Here is a 15,592-nt window from a genome sequence, read left to right on the forward strand (position 1 = left end):
GTATTCATGCTGCAGCTTCACATTCTGTAAAACCAAAACTCTGGTTTCACAGCAACTTGAAGGATGTGAACGTATGTTGGACTAGCTGTATGTTAACTATTGTGTCAAGTAATTTTAAATAATTCTTACCCTTTCCAACATCCCAACAATGTACTTGGTATCAGAAAATGGTCCTATTTCTTCATGACATCTTCCATAAACAATGGCCAATGCTTGCAGACATAAGCATTTCATATTCACTTTTGGGGTAAGCAAGAAGCGATGATAGAGTTCATTGAAGAATTCATATCTAAGAAAGATGAGATTTTAGTGAAGAAAACAAAACAAAGACCTTGAGAATGAGATACGATCTTAATAATGTCTCACGATTTTTTGATTGCTCCACTTTCTTCTGTTTCATCTTCTTCCAGTAGCAATCTTAGATAATAATCCCCTATTTTTATTTCCTCAGAAAGGCACTCGTATTTTACCTGTAACACAGAACAAGTTACTTAACAGTAAACACTGTTTCTCCTTCATTAAGTTTTCTTGCATAGCAAGACTGCACTTGCTTGCATCCATAAACTCAACAAGGTCAGCAACCCCTCCTACAGTCTGAGGAAGACTGAAATCTGCAAGTTTGCCATTAAAGAAACACACATCTACAAAATATGCCATACACTATTGTTCCTCCCCAGAACAAATGAAGTTTCCCATCTTACTGAAATCCCAGCTTCCAGCCTTTAAGTCACTTGTTTTTAATATCAGCTGGTTTTATTAACTAAACTTACAAAATACATTATGTATTCAGTGACTCAAGCTTTAGTAAGTAGTTACTCCATTGCAAGGTATTTCACTCGATGTTACTACAAGTATGAAACAGAAGCATGATGTAATTACTAGTTATACTTGCTATTATGCTGGGTAATAACAGCCTAGAGGCATCAGTATACACACCAAGAAGCTGAAGTGAAATTGCACAGTGACAGCCATCATTAACTTCAGAGCAACTACATTACATTTCACCAGATGCCTCAATGCTCAGTGGTTTTAAGCATTTGGCAAGCACCACATTTAAAGGTACCACATAAACATACCACAAAAGCCGCTCTGTACAGTGGTTTTTCTTATCTATAGTTTGCAGGCCACTATCATGAGGCCACAAAGTTATCTACAGATTTGACCACAGCATGTGATACAAAGACATCCCACTAACTAGTACACTTCCAGAGCAACCTCAAGCACTATCCCCCTTGGCAAAGTGACAGGTTCCACAGCTGGCAGAGAAGCCTTTGTCACCACTACATAGTTAGTTCAAATACTTACAGCATAGCCTGATAAAGTATTCATTTAAAATATTTAAAAGCAAATCTGAGACAGCAGCTGTTCAAAAGACAGTGTTACAGAAGCCCCCTGAAGCCAGTCCCAAAGCATCCTGGGCTGTAACTGCAAGAATGCAGTGATACATTCCAGCAGCATAAGCCACATAAGAGAGCAAAGTGCAGGCGGGAAACCTATATTACTAAGTTTCAGATCTGTACTTTTGATTCTGCCCCAGTTAGGACCTCTAAAGTACAGAGACAGAGTTGGGATAGCAGACACTGTGGTGCCCAGAAGTCCTGTGCCTGACCCATACTTGAAGAAAACTTTGAAAGCTAAATGCCCATGCAAGAAATGCCAGTCCAAACCCAAACTTAGCTATTTACTGCATCAAGGTAAGAAGTAATCTGTAGCTGTGATAGGGATAAGCTGCATACATAAAATAGTTCTTTCTCCTAAAGCATTAGCTCGATGCCTTGCAATTCTTTGCTTTACCAGAATAGTCAACTGAGAATTCCTCAAAAGCAGCAGTTTACTCATTTCATTAGTAGTCCTCTGCTCAAATTTCAACTAGAAAACTGTACTGTGACAAGGATGGCATTGGGAATATCTAAGAATATCTTAGAGTTGAATTCAAGTGTAGCCTTGATTTACTTTAGCATTACACATTAACTAAAACTGGGTGGAACCATAACAATACTGGAGATAAGAGTAGAGTACAGAAAGTGCCTACTAGCACATTACTTGAAAACATCTTGCAAGTTGTTTTGAGAAAGCCAAGTAGGACCATACCAATTGCTCTGCAGAAGCCTGAAAGGCTATTTTAACTTTAGGTATTGCTGTTCCTAGAATGTGAAAACAGTATCCTCTATAATTTACAGAGCAGTGTGGTTTTAGCCACATAACCTATTCAGGGTTTGGCAACCCAGTATTTAACAGCCTTAGCATCACTGAAACATGATGGAAATAAAGACAAGGAACTTGCTATCAGGAAGAAGTGACTTGTGAAACTACCCAAAACAAGTCTGATGGAGCACATTCAAGAACAAGTATGACTTATCTTAACAATTTAACACCAACTCTTCTCTTTTCCTCTTAATGCAAGAATACATCAAGGGTTCTGATCAATGTTTCATCTCTACAGTGTCATTTGTCAGGCTGAAGAGGTTTCAGTTTTGCCAAGTGACACTGAACAATAGTACCTGTTCACAGCCTCAAGCCTTAGCAGTTTATTCCATAACCCCAAAAGAATTCTAGCTTGCAGTAGGGATTGTCAACACAAGATTCACTCATGTAGTTACAGACAGAAAAGTGACATTTTAAGTAGACATATTTTACATATGTAGTTTCTCCTGTGGTGGGTCTTTTACCTCAAACTCCTGGTGGTTCCATGAGATAACATTAGCACTACCAAGTTCTCGGTCAATATTAAACGCTCTCATCTCAGACTCAAGAGTATCTCTCAGTTCTTCCCGCGTTTTGAAGTTCCAAATCAAGTTTGATCTAGCATGATCCTGAAGAAATCTAAGAAAGAAGTCACATAGTTTAAATCCCACAAAACATCATCTGAAAGGCAGACAAGACTCAGCTGACAAGCTAGGGAAGATTAGCATTAGTGGACCTTAATTAGAAGGCACTGAGTAGTGGTCTCTAGTTTGTTAGAGTAATTATGGGTGTTCACTTGTATAGTGCTTTCATAGTCATGGAGGTCAGCCTAAACTAAAGCATACCTGTTGTCATCCCTTTTGGCTCAATTTGTTATCTGCATATAGTTGATGACCAGGAGATGCACAAGCTATTCGTTGTATCTGTCAGTAAGGGCTACAAGTGAACAATAACCCAGGGCAGCAAACATGCACATACCAAGTGTATGTTTTAAAAAAAGTAGTTCATGCAGGAAAATAGAAGTTGATGTCTCAAGTGTCACAAGACAGTCAGTAGACATTCTTCAGCAGCAGTTACAAAACAGCCTTTGGATCCAGAGACTGGCTGAGAGCAGCACTTTTAGTACTTGAAGTTTAGGAGCAGGCAAATTTTCCTTTCATGCAACACTTGTGCAGAATGGACTATTTTTGACCTTTAGAAACATTAAGCACTGAATCAAACAGTCAAGTTTATGGAATTTCCCCAAGCTTGCTTTCATAGTTTGTTGAACAGTCAAACTTTACTAGTCTATTTAACATAAAACCCCTAGCCAAAGTAAAATGATAATCTCTTTTTTTCAGATGGAGGCCCCTCCATTGTAAACTTTGACAGTTTTAAGAACTCACAGGTAATCAAGCTGTATTTAGGACCTGTGGCACTATTTGAAATCCCACATCCATGTGTTTTCCTTTTGCCTGCCTTAAGCTCATTTTTATTCCAATTCAAGTTAAAACATCTTGAGTAGCTCACAGGTTGATGCAAACACCACAATGCTTTTCAGTGCTACTTTGCTTAGCCTTTGACATCATGCAGATCTGCACCTGCAGTTTGTGGCTCACTCTTCCTTTTGATTCAAAGGAAAAGAAGATGTAGTTTGATGACATTTAAGAAGCTTTCCAAATTTCCCCCTTTCCTCAACAATCGAAATCCTTAAGCATATCTTAGAATTTCATTTTTCATAAGTTCCTGTTACAAAGCACTTGCACTGTTTCAAGGAAGGCAGAAATAGGAATCAAGTCACAGCAACTCAGAAGATATTAACAAAAATATCCAGCCAGGTAGTAACTCGTATCAGAGACCATCATATTAATCTTAGTATTTTACCTGTAATAGAAGAGATCCCAGTTTGCTTCTATTTTTATTCTTTGGCGTCGTTTCCTTAATATCACTGGCTTTTGAATAATGTTCTGCAAAAGAGCCAAATTTAAGAAGTTAGTAGAAACAGATACTCCCCATTTTCCCTTTTTAAAATAAGAAGCTGGGGTTTTTTATTCCTTCAAAAGCCACACTAAGTTAAGTATCATTAATAAGGTCTCCTTTTCTAGCAAGTAGTAGCAACAGACTTTCACAAGTGTTATTTACACCAAGTTAAATCATGCCAGAGAACCTTTCAGCTGTTTAACAAGTCATTCATTTAGAAGCAAGTTAGCCCTGAGAAAGGCTTCATTCCCATCACCATAAGCACTCATCAGCTCCAAAGCTGATAGAAGGGAAAACCCACAAGAATGCTTTGCTGTTGAAAGGAAATAACTAGAGCAAGTCACAGAAATAAGTCACAAACCTGACTTAGCCACTGAAAGGTTCCCTAGTTTGATCAAGCATGAAATCAGTGTTATACTTTACATGAGGTACCACATGCAAGCAGAAGTCTGAGCAACGTAATCCACACAAGTGGCAGAGATATACAGACTCACCATATTGTTTCTGTCCTGATTGTGATGGAAAGTTGGAAGAAAAAGAAAAGGTACATTTAACAAGCCACAGCCACCAAAGTAATTCAAAGTGGTAATACCAAACTTGCTACTACCCTTTCCAAGCTACACTTGCATACATTTACTGCAAAATTAAACTGCTCAGAACTCCAGACAGAACCATGATTGTTTAAACTCAGTATCTAGACAAGATGTTTAAAGTACAATTTGCCCTTCCGCCACTGTTTTCCAGATTTCTCCATTAATACTTTGTTTTGAACCTAGTTCACCATTTATTCCAGAAATATTACCTGTCAAAATTCTGCATGGCTATCCACATCAAACTTCAGCTAGATTTTACCAAGTTAAGGCTTCCCTGAATTAAAGCTTATTGTTATTTAAATCAAGCACAGACACAGGCATTTTCAATACTCGATATTGTCCTTTTCATCCTTCCTTGCATATATAATAGCTTGTTTCACTTTTAGAATGCATAAAAACAAGCTTAGTCAGGAGACTAAAGAAAGTTAAGGGAAACATCTCATGATTCAAGAAGTCTGTCATACAGAACATGACAATAAAATGAAAGGAAAAAGGAGACCAACAGTAAGAACTCAAGCAATGCTTGAGCTATCCTCTTATGAGATCAAACCAGTCACACTTCAATCTTAACCATGGTTTATGTATAGTCTTATGTTGCAATTTAAGCATTAAGATACCTATATTCAAGGTAATACTAAGCTTCAAGCAGGTTCCATAACTAAAATACCACTAGCATAAAGAATATCCATAGTTTAAATGCAGTTTAAAAGCCATGTGGTTTTGCCACATTAAGGCATTTCCTATTCTGCTATATAATTACCTTGGAAGATACGCACATAAGCTGCAGTCCAGTTTGGTAAGTTTGGCTAAAGTAAGAAGCAGCTAAACCTTAATATGTATGCTGAATGAATCCAATTGCCTTCTTTACATTCTCCCTGGAACCCATTTCTAACCCAAGATGAACATTAGAAAGAGGCAGAGAGTTTACTAAAGGAAGCAGAGCTATGAAGTTTCTCACATTCCTACACTTCTATTACTGTCAAGCTTCCCTCTGATTTCATGGAGTTCTAGGTGTTCCTTTCTACAGGTAGTTAAGTTGCTGTAATGAAGAGCTTCAAATACTTTTACCTCTTTTTGAGCTATGCCCATTCTATCTCTCCAGTGCATCAAGACTAGATCCACCTTCTCTTTGGCAAACTTTTCAACTTCCTTCGCAGCTTTTCCAGCCAGTCTCTGCCACTCTGGCACTTTATTAAACTTGCCATACTGATCCTGCAGAATAAATCCTATTAGTTATTTGCAGTTGCAGGTCTGTCAACATGTTTGATGCAGGTCAATGCTACAGTCAAGGGTCTGTATTAGAAAAGTCACTAAGACTGTACATCTATATAATGGAGGAGGTAAGACAGCTACATTTACTTACAGTTGCAATTTTTAAGTTATCTCTAACATGCATCCTATCAGCATCTTTTTCAGGAACAGGATCAGCACTGTCAAGGTATGCCAGCAAACCTGGTGGCTAAAAACATTTAAAACCAGTGTAAGCACACACATGGCTACTGGAACAGAAACCATCACATTAGGTAACAAGATAATTTCTTTAAATTACAAATTTCAAAACAGAATTTATATCCTACTCTAAAAGCAAAGAGGTACAGCTAAGCAGCTTTTTTGCTTTTATTAGTGAAATGCCACCATCCTCAACAGGACAATTCAATAGAGGCACATCATTAGCTTCGGTACAGCAGAGGTCTTGCCTATATCCCATTTCTTAAATGAGCACTTAATGAAGGCAAAGACTGCAGGAAGAAAAGAGTGGAACCCACAGCAATTGAGGGGGATGAATACACTAACACCAGAATCTATCCATATCCTCTGATATGGATTGAATGTTGCATGTGACATTAGAAATGAGATAGTCTCATTTAACTAAGCCTTCCTGAAGATAGTGACCAAGATCAAGACAGTTTGCTCTGCCAGAAATGAAGGAACTGCTATTTTGAATTTAAAAGTTGCTATTTTTCCAGATTTAGTAATTCCTTACAACACTATTCTTTGAACTAGTTTCACTGAAGTAACCTAAGCAAGAACCTTTCAGGAGGCTGTAAGGGTGAAAGAACATGGGAAGTATTAGCCAATATATAAATTTAGCTATGTTATAAGCAAACAAATTTGGACAGGCATGAAAGCACAGACAGAACTCTTGCCTTAATTTTTAACTGGAACTAAGTATTAGAGACTATGTTTACTATGCCTCCCACATCTTTGTCCTTTTAATAAAGAAAAAAAAGTCAGACACCTTATTTTTAAGCTGTGTATTATACACCATTTTACAAGTGGCAGGAAAGCAACAGAATACTTCAAGAATCTGAGATGTTTTGTACTAGCCATCAATATCCTTCAAATAGCAGATGCCAGACTGACCTCCCAGGCTAGATTTCCCCCCTGGAGGGGAAAGGGGATGTGTTTACTATATAGACTATCCCAAGTTTTCTAACACTACAGGCTCTCAGATTTTATTCTTTCCCTACTCCGTATCCCATTTTTACTCACCAAGATGCGTTTCAACAAGTTCATAGCAGTTTTGTTCTCAGCTGTCCAGAGGCCAACCAAATGTCTACTTAACTGCCTGAAAAAGCCATCAAAATAACAAACTGCAAGTTAGTATTTTAAACAGATTTTTAAACCACTAAACTGACACCCTCACCATGCTGGTGAAATGAAGATGAGCAAGAGCTTCATGCTCTTGAGTGAGTAAGAGCACAAAGCATTATATTGTTCCAGTTCAAGTATATATTTGGCATGCTTTAAAGTGTGGCCTTTAAGAAGCTCCAGTGAAGTTAGTGGAACAGTAGCAGCACATGCTTTTTAATCTAGACCTCAAAAGAACACTTGAGCAATAGAGCAGAAACTAAACATCTAATGACTAAGTGTAAGTTTATCCAGTCAATCTTACATTACAGTTAAAGTTAAGAGTCTAGAAACCATCAAGAACTGTTAACTGCTCCACTTGAAGCTCTTAATACCAGTTATTGGCTAGGAAAGCCTTTCTGGGAGCCTGTCTTCTATGCCAACTTCCACTTTCTGCCAACATTTGTCACTAGGGTTCTACTGCATTGAACTGAAGTGTCACTTACAATCAAGTCATTAGTAGCTCCAATCAGAACTAATATGACAGACGGTTTCATACTAGCTCTCTCCTGAATGACATACAGTGGCAACAAGTTCCACTTGTCACTACATTGCTTAGCAACTCTTTAAGTGCTTCAGGACCATACAAGTTAAAGCTTCTATAATATTGTATTTGGGTGGAAGTAATTGAATTATCACTCATCTTCCTCAGCATGCCCTCAGGCCCAGTTTCAAGAGCTCACAAGTTCTTCTGACTGCTGAATTCATGGAATGATTTCTATATAAGGAGACTTCTCTCTGACAGGATGGGTGACCCTAACTGCATGCAAGATGTCTGAGGTGTGCACACCAGGATTTATACAGTTGTATAACAAAATTAAACCTTTTTACAAGTTCGACATTCTACTTGCCTTTTCTTCCCCTGAATGTTTTCAGGAAAAAAAAAATCAAAACTTGAGCCTTTAATGAGTAACCAATCCAAGTGCCATTTTGGCAAAAAAAATAATCAAAGGTTCATTAAGTGGCTACAGTCTCAGCTGAAGCTTGCTCTACTTAAACATACCAGCTGCCGAAGAAAACATTCTCCTAAAGAACTGCAAGTTTTCTCCCCTGACCTCCCAATGTTTCTAGTGTTAGCTAGGCCATTAGACTTTTTAAACATAATATATCAAGTGAGACTGACATACCTATTTGTAAGCATCCTCTGATCTGTGCTTATTGTAAACATAGCAGTGTGCAAGTGACGAGGTAAGGCACCTTCACTGAGGGCAAGATCTTGCATTTTGGTAGCAATCTCTTTGTCTCCTTCCTTTGGAAACAGGGCAAGATGATTACTAAAGAAAGAATCTTAGTTAAGCTGCTTTTATCTTAGTCTACAGTTCTAAGGCCTTCTTGACCATCAATTATGTCAACTAATATCCAAAAGCCAGAAGCTATAGTATGATGGGCTTTAAGTGCAAGTTCTCAACAGCAACTGATCAAAGTTGTAGTAAAGCCACAGACCAGATTAATTGGTAGTTATATCCATAAGGACAGTAACTGGACAGGACAAGATGCATGTCTCCCATCATAGGTCAGGAGGCTGGCAGTACATTTACAAGTACCATTTCCACACTGCAATTGCAAATTAGGGTTAAACAAAGAATGACAACCACAAGTAATTGCTTGATGCTTGACTTCAGTCAGCAGCAACCATTTAAGAATAACTGGTGCTGTTCAGTTTAGATAGCCACATGGATGAGACTGTCACTCAGTCAAGATACATTAGTTACAATGAATAGTGAAGAAAAAGCTTTCGCTGCATTTTTACTTCCCCATGTCCTACTATAGTTCAAATGATAGTTGTAATGAACACCATAGCAACTTTTAGCTAATGTTATCAGATATATCAGTGGAAACTTGCAGGCCTGTACAACCTCTATTTCAAGTGTTCATTCACTTCCTTTCAAGAAAGTACTAGATGCATTTCAGATGCATAAGCCATTGTGATATGATGAAGCACTAACTTAAGCCCTGAATTTCAACACAGGAAGTGTTGAGAGTCAGTTCACAAGGTCACCCTGCAACAACCATGAGCAGCCCTTGAGAAGTATGGACTTGGTCCACACATCACATAGTATGGAAACTAACAAAGCCAAATCAACCTTTGTTGAAGCAGAAAGAGCAAGAGCAGAGGCTGACATCACTAGTCTGCTCTGGGACACTACTGCCTGCTAATCCCAGTCCCACTCCATCTGGAAATGTATCCCAGGAAATATGGCCTCTCCTCCTTGAGAGGCTCTCTTAAACATGCAGAAGCCTGGTGGCTCTGAGGTATGTGACTGAGCTACATACAACATTAACAGCCAAATCTTGACTGCAGTATGAAACATGCAAGGCACTACCTACTGTCTCAACTCACATGCCTTCCCAACCCCCAAGTGTAAGATAAAGCAAGTTGCTATATTAAACCACTCACAATTAAGTAGGTGTCCTGTTCCTCACCTTCCCCCTTCCCACCATCCCCACCACCACCAAGAAGCTAATATAACAAACTTCTCTTGGCAAGCAATTGCACTTCTGAAATAGACTATACATATTTAGTATGCTATCCCAGGTAACAGTAATAAAATCTCACCTCTATTATGGCCTTCATTACCAAACCTGCTCCTTTCACAATTGCCATGGAAGGGTGCTAAAATAGAACATTGACAAAATTATCCGAGTGCAAAATTTGAAGATTAGATCATCTGATTCAGTTTCCTTAACTCATCTACATGGATGTTTTACCTCCAGTTCTGGGCAAAAGTTAGCATTTCAGTTTTGTGAAAGCTATCCCCAGATGAGTTCCTACCTTACACCTTTAAACAAGAATCTCATTTAAGTATCAGATGGACCTCTTAGCACTGAACAGCAGTATATACCAGAGAAGCTGGAATAATGCTGGGGAAACTGACACAAGCTGACACTAACCAAGAAGCAAAAGAGCATACTGGTTTTACAGAAATAATTGACATATTAGCTAAAAATCCTAGAATTCTTACAGGTTTACTACTCAATAGGATGTTACTCTTGTTTTGTAACTCTTTTAACTCTCATTTACTGAGAGAAACAAAAAAGTGGCAGATTCTCCAAAGAGAAGAAGATCTGTGCATCTGCTGAATCTAGCTTAATACTTAAGTGGTATTTTAAAGTGTTTCTAGAAACAAATCTTAGGCAGTCTATTCTACAATGATTTGCATGTCATTCACTATAGAATAACCACCTCAATCTTATCTGAAGATAAAGCAATAGATCACTAAAAACAACTCACCAAGGTAGAAAAGGTTTAGGCACATTAACCAGCTGAACAGTAGACAATTTTGTCTTTCAGGAGAACAAGAAAAAGTTCATGTTCACTGACTACCTAAAGCTTCCAATAACAACAAAAAATTACAAAATCTTACCTGAAAGAGCTTAAATAGTGTTCTTCCATTAGATGCCACCATTTCCAACAACATGTCAAACTGCTGCCCCTCAGTAGTCTCACTATATGGAGCACATAGGGCAAATGTCAGGAAGTCCAGAAGCGAACTAATTACTAGGGCACCTGTCCCATGATCCTGAAATTAGGAAGACAGGTATGTAATACAGATACAGTGCTTCTCCCCTGCCCAAGAGTATTCATGCAAGTTTTACTCAGTACTCATGATGCTGAAAGTGCTCTTCCCTGTCATACCATGAAACAGTCTGCAAATAAAAATAACAAGTTTAAAATATGCCACTACTCTGAGTATTGGCAATAGTCTAGTAAAGTATTGGCTCCCAGACCATCAGACACTCATGACCTCATATACTGGTGTGCTGCAAATTACTTCTTCTCTTTTTAATCCCATAAGTACCAGTGTACAATATCTTTTTAGTTAAAAGGAACACCCAGTTTCCGTATTAAACATGCAAACATTTGTTCCATGATTCTTCAATATAGACAGCTACGTTCTAACCTGTCAAGATCCAAGCCTATTTAGAACAAGCTTCAGTGCCAGACATAGCTATATTTTCTGCACTTCAACTGCAGGTACAAATATATTCAAAGATATATCCAAGTATGACAGAAGTGTTTTCATAGCAATTAGGAAAGGCACTTGAAGCTATCTGTCTTCAAAATTTGACTTACCACATGCGAATTGAATTTCTCTAGTAGATTTTCTAGAAACTTCTTTGAAGAAAGAAGGGAAGCTTTGTTCAACTGCTCCTGCCTCAAGTCGTAGTCATCATGCATTGGCTACAAAAAAAGTATTCACTATGCAGTCACATTTCAACCCTCAGTTCTTAACAGCTGTAATTCAAAAGCCACACTCTGAACCCATAAAAAGCACATCCTACTTCAAGTTCAGCAGGAAATCACTGTACAACAAGTTATTTCATGTTTGAGCACACTGCAAGTTGAAGGGCAGTCCCTATTTCTACACCTTTCAGTAGACTGAAGTTCACACATTAAGTGAAAGAATCTGCAATTTAGTACTTACACACATAAGGGCACAAAGCATGTCAATAGAGGCATGGGTTACTCCATCGTTGTTTCTTTTGAGGGCTTTCACAACCTTTACTCCTAATCGTTCTCGAAATCTTTTGAAAGGAAAGCAAAACCACCAAGATTAGAGAGGAAACAGAAATCTTAGTTTTAAGATAAGAGTCCAACTGGGGACCAAAAGTGGCCTGCTCCCATTGCATTTGGCAAGCCAGTACCTTGACGTTTACATAAATTTGAGATTCATTGGTAAGAAAACATTAACATTGACTTCACTGTTAACAATATGCCAAGAACACATTCACCAAAACAAAGACATATTTCTGTAGTTACAGGATAGGGATAGCACAGGACAATATTCACAGAGAAATAGAACTTTATAAAGGTCTCAGACTATGTATGTTACTCTTCACATCATTCAGTTGCCCCATAGTCCAGAGTCAGAAATAGTCCAAAGAATTTTTCATTTTAAGAAGAACATCAGGCAGTTTTTCTGCTTCCTTATGTTATCCAATTAAGACACAGACTCCAAGCAGCCTGTATGTACTGTAGGAGTACAACTCAACTTCCTAACATCACGTTTTATCTCATGTTGAACTGAAGATAGCAATGGCATCAACATACTTTAAGAATGAAGAATTGCCTACTTCAAGGACAGATGAAGGTGCATTTTACAAGTTTTTCCACTGGGAAAATCACTAAACCATATTTGACTCAAGGCAGAGAGCATTTAGCAAAAGAAGAATCAGCTTTACATACTAATGACCATTTGGGATGCTCAATTTATGTTAAAGTCTGATGACAGCCTCATACTACTGGAAGTAATCATGTACAGAGTCTTCCAGTCTTTCAGAAGTGAGGCTTAACTCCAATTCTCAGTTTTAAAGATAAGACACCATCAAAAGCTCAAGAACTGTTTTCACCTACTACTTCCAAAGTTGAAGAGACTTCTCACTTACTTTGGAAGCTGAGTAAAGGCAAGAAAGCCTGCTTTTGAAGCCACTAGTCGTCTTACTGCTTGGAATTGGCTTTCGAGCTCTGCATTAGATGCTGCAATATCTCCCTCCTGAGAGAGCAATGCTGTTATGGCATTATTAATGAGTTTCTCCTTGTTTTCTGAGAACAGACCCTGGTTAAGAAATAACAATTATTATCTTTATGCATTAACAACATCTTAAGAGGATGGGCAGAGGACTTATTCTTACATCTTGCGTAACTGCATGTAGTACCCCACTATAGGAAATGTTAGCATTGAACCTGAACACAGCATCTGCAAAGTTGCCATCTGGAAGAAAACATAACAAAAGTTAAGTGCACAGTACCCGACTAAGTATCTGTATGCTTTAAAAAGCACTATAAAACCATGTAATAAGCATTAGCTTACTTGGAGGAGCCGCCAAAAACCTCAGATGAAGGCTCTCTACTTCTTCATCTACAGGCATACTGAGTAATCCCCAACGCTGGCCTTTGTGCGTAGAGGTCATTTTCACACAGACATCTCTGTTACCAGAAGCTCTCACTCCATCCAACAAGGTAGCCAGGAGAGAATCTCTGGGTTGGGAGAAAGACAGACAAATTTAGATCAGAAAAGTGATGCCAGAGAACCAAGTTAAGAAAAATAGGCAAAAAAAAAAAAGAATCAAGCACAGAATGAAAGGCAGCAATCCTTGAAATCTCTTACTAACACTGGTGCTATCAGCTACACCTCTGGAAGAAGTCACCAACTTTCAAGTGTTCCTTTATTCACTGTAAGAACAGAGCTGTCTTACACCCAGTATAGCCAGCTGCAGCCTTTCACTAAAGGGATCAACTCTAGATGATCTGTTAATGAGGTACACATGTTGTGAGCCAATTCATCCCTGTGCTTTTTGCAAAACCTCACTTAGCAGGATTAGACTGCATTACAACTGCAAGTGCACTCAGGGACTATTCTGCTGGTTGTTTTAAATAGAATCAACTAAGACCATCTCAAGGAGTGTACAGCCTTCCTTTCCATATCACTTAAAGTATGCTTTCTTTCCTTGTCTCAGATATGCTGCTTAATCAAGTACAGCATACAGAGAACAACATTGCTTAGGAGAAACAGGCTGTATCTAACTGTCCAACACCCTTACATGTTCATCAGAAAACTTCTGGACAGATTTCCTTGAAGATCCTGTAACAAATCCTGATTTGTAACTGGCAGACCACTAGAATAGCAAGGCTTTGAGTTAACACTTCCAAGGGTCAGATGTTATGGAAGCTGAGAAACTAGAAGCACTACAATGGCAACTTTCATTTGAATTTATAACCCACAGGAGCTCCAGTTACCTTTCTGTTGAAGAGTATTTCCGAATTTGTCCTTTGATAAATTCAATGATAAAAAGCTGGGGGTTTTCACAGTCACATACTATTGCAAATACCTAAAAACAAGAGGTAAGGGTCACATTCATGAAGCAGTGTTATTTATCTACTCTACAAATTAAGGCCATCTTATGTAGACTATCAAATTCCTACTATTATAATCTTTTAGAGCTCCTATTTGAAGAAGTGGTACTGAGAAAGGTTTCCTCTTACCTCGCCTAAAGGTTTCAAAGTTGCTATGTTATACGTAGCCAGATCCCGCTCAACTAAGCAAGCTTCTGTAAGAGCTAGTACTCTTTTCACAGGTTCCTTGAAAAAACAAAGGCATGTTAGGAAAGAATTCTTAGCACTTAAGAGGAACCAAGTAAGTTCAGTTTGATACCCTTACCAAGTGTCTAGGTGTTATTTTTTGGACAACAAACTCTGCTAAAGACGTTACAGATTCATCGTTGCTGTATTTTCCAAAGCGCAGATTCAAGTATTGCTCAAATTCTAGGGATTCTTTCCTTATCCGCAGGGAGATACCTATGAAGTTGCCAGCATGTTCTATTGCACTTTTGATAATTTCCTCCCTCTGCTCAGATGCAAACAGGTGCTGCAAGTTTTGACAAGAAAAAACAGGTGAAAAATATGGCATAGCTCAAGAAATCAGTTCCATAAATAATCCTCCACTATATACCTAACAGTAGAGAATCTTCCCAGCAGCTGGGCTTGCCTTTGCTGAGTGCATGGTATAAAGAGAAGAAGTATTTATTACACAAGAGATCCACTATTAAGTTCACATTTGCCTTTCAAAAAAAAAAAATCTATATCTATTCCTAAAGGATACTCTGCTACATATTAGCATGCCATTAAATAAAGGTCTGCATGACCTGCCTGTCCATCCTTGGCAACAGATCCTGACAGCCTGGCAGGAGTGAAGAGCCAGAAAACCACAGTGGTAGCCCCAGCTGTCATCTGTAAGGGCTGCTACCCAGCCTTGCTAGGCAAGGTTAGGGCAGCTCTAGAGAATCAATTATATATTGCTAGTTTTATGCCAGAGAAAAGCATGCTACAGTACAAAAGACATGAAAACCCTGATCTAGAGAACAGAGTCCTACTTTGTTAGTAGTGACTGAGATAGCTATATTTACATTAATAACCATGAATTAATTCCTATAGATTCATTTCAGCTGCTTGCAGTATAGGACACAGAAACCCTTTTAAGACTGTGACACCAACATTACACTGCAGTATTTCCCAAGCAAAGCTGCTGAATATCAGATCACAGGCCTAAAAAAGCATCACCACTGATAGATCTATTTCTGAATAGAATCCCTCCATCAGTTAGGTAGATTAGTAATACTCCTGTCACTTCTGTAACTTTGAGAAGTGTCAGGAAACTCCATGTCCATACTGCATTCACATTCATTATCCAAATATAAATAACAGGATAACTTATGCTCTTTAGTTT

At 38.4% G+C, this 15,592-nt stretch overlaps 1 protein-coding gene across 3 annotated transcripts in view; it reads right to left on the reverse strand.

Moving 5' to 3' along the window:
* The window catches only part of DNAJC13 (DnaJ heat shock protein family (Hsp40) member C13), a 57,220-nt gene that overhangs the window by 27,141 nt on the left and 14,487 nt on the right, over nucleotides 1-15,592 (reverse strand). For 2 of the 3 annotated variants that reach the window (XR_008236410.1, XM_052795112.1), the window contains exons 7-25: nucleotides 14,528-14,734; nucleotides 14,353-14,448; nucleotides 14,107-14,198; nucleotides 13,181-13,347; nucleotides 13,002-13,081; nucleotides 12,756-12,925; nucleotides 11,795-11,894; nucleotides 11,443-11,550; nucleotides 10,733-10,888; nucleotides 9,925-9,981; nucleotides 8,495-8,616; nucleotides 7,230-7,305; nucleotides 6,100-6,195; nucleotides 5,805-5,948; nucleotides 4,638-4,652; nucleotides 4,048-4,130; nucleotides 2,670-2,823; nucleotides 367-470; nucleotides 130-289 (exon numbers count right to left, since the gene is read on the reverse strand). Coding sequence is in view for 2 of the 3 variants with exons in the window: in XM_052795112.1 (XP_052651072.1) it covers nucleotides 130-289; nucleotides 367-470; nucleotides 2,670-2,823; nucleotides 4,048-4,130; nucleotides 4,638-4,652; nucleotides 5,805-5,948; nucleotides 6,100-6,195; nucleotides 7,230-7,305; nucleotides 8,495-8,616; nucleotides 9,925-9,981; nucleotides 10,733-10,888; nucleotides 11,443-11,550; nucleotides 11,795-11,894; nucleotides 12,756-12,925; nucleotides 13,002-13,081; nucleotides 13,181-13,347; nucleotides 14,107-14,198; nucleotides 14,353-14,448; nucleotides 14,528-14,734 (2,187 nt within the window). In the remaining variant the exon portion in view is untranslated. The remainder of the gene's footprint in view (nucleotides 1-129; nucleotides 290-366; nucleotides 471-2,669; nucleotides 2,824-4,047; nucleotides 4,131-4,637; nucleotides 4,653-5,804; nucleotides 5,949-6,099; nucleotides 6,196-7,229; nucleotides 7,306-8,494; nucleotides 8,617-9,924; nucleotides 9,982-10,732; nucleotides 10,889-11,442; nucleotides 11,551-11,794; nucleotides 11,895-12,755; nucleotides 12,926-13,001; nucleotides 13,082-13,180; nucleotides 13,348-14,106; nucleotides 14,199-14,352; nucleotides 14,449-14,527; nucleotides 14,735-15,592) is intronic. The other variant, XM_052795120.1, reaches the window with a different exon arrangement.

The sequence above is a fragment of the Harpia harpyja genome, chromosome 1 (assembly GCF_026419915.1).
Source record: "Harpia harpyja isolate bHarHar1 chromosome 1, bHarHar1 primary haplotype, whole genome shotgun sequence".
Lineage (NCBI taxonomy): Eukaryota > Metazoa > Chordata > Aves > Accipitriformes > Accipitridae > Harpia > Harpia harpyja.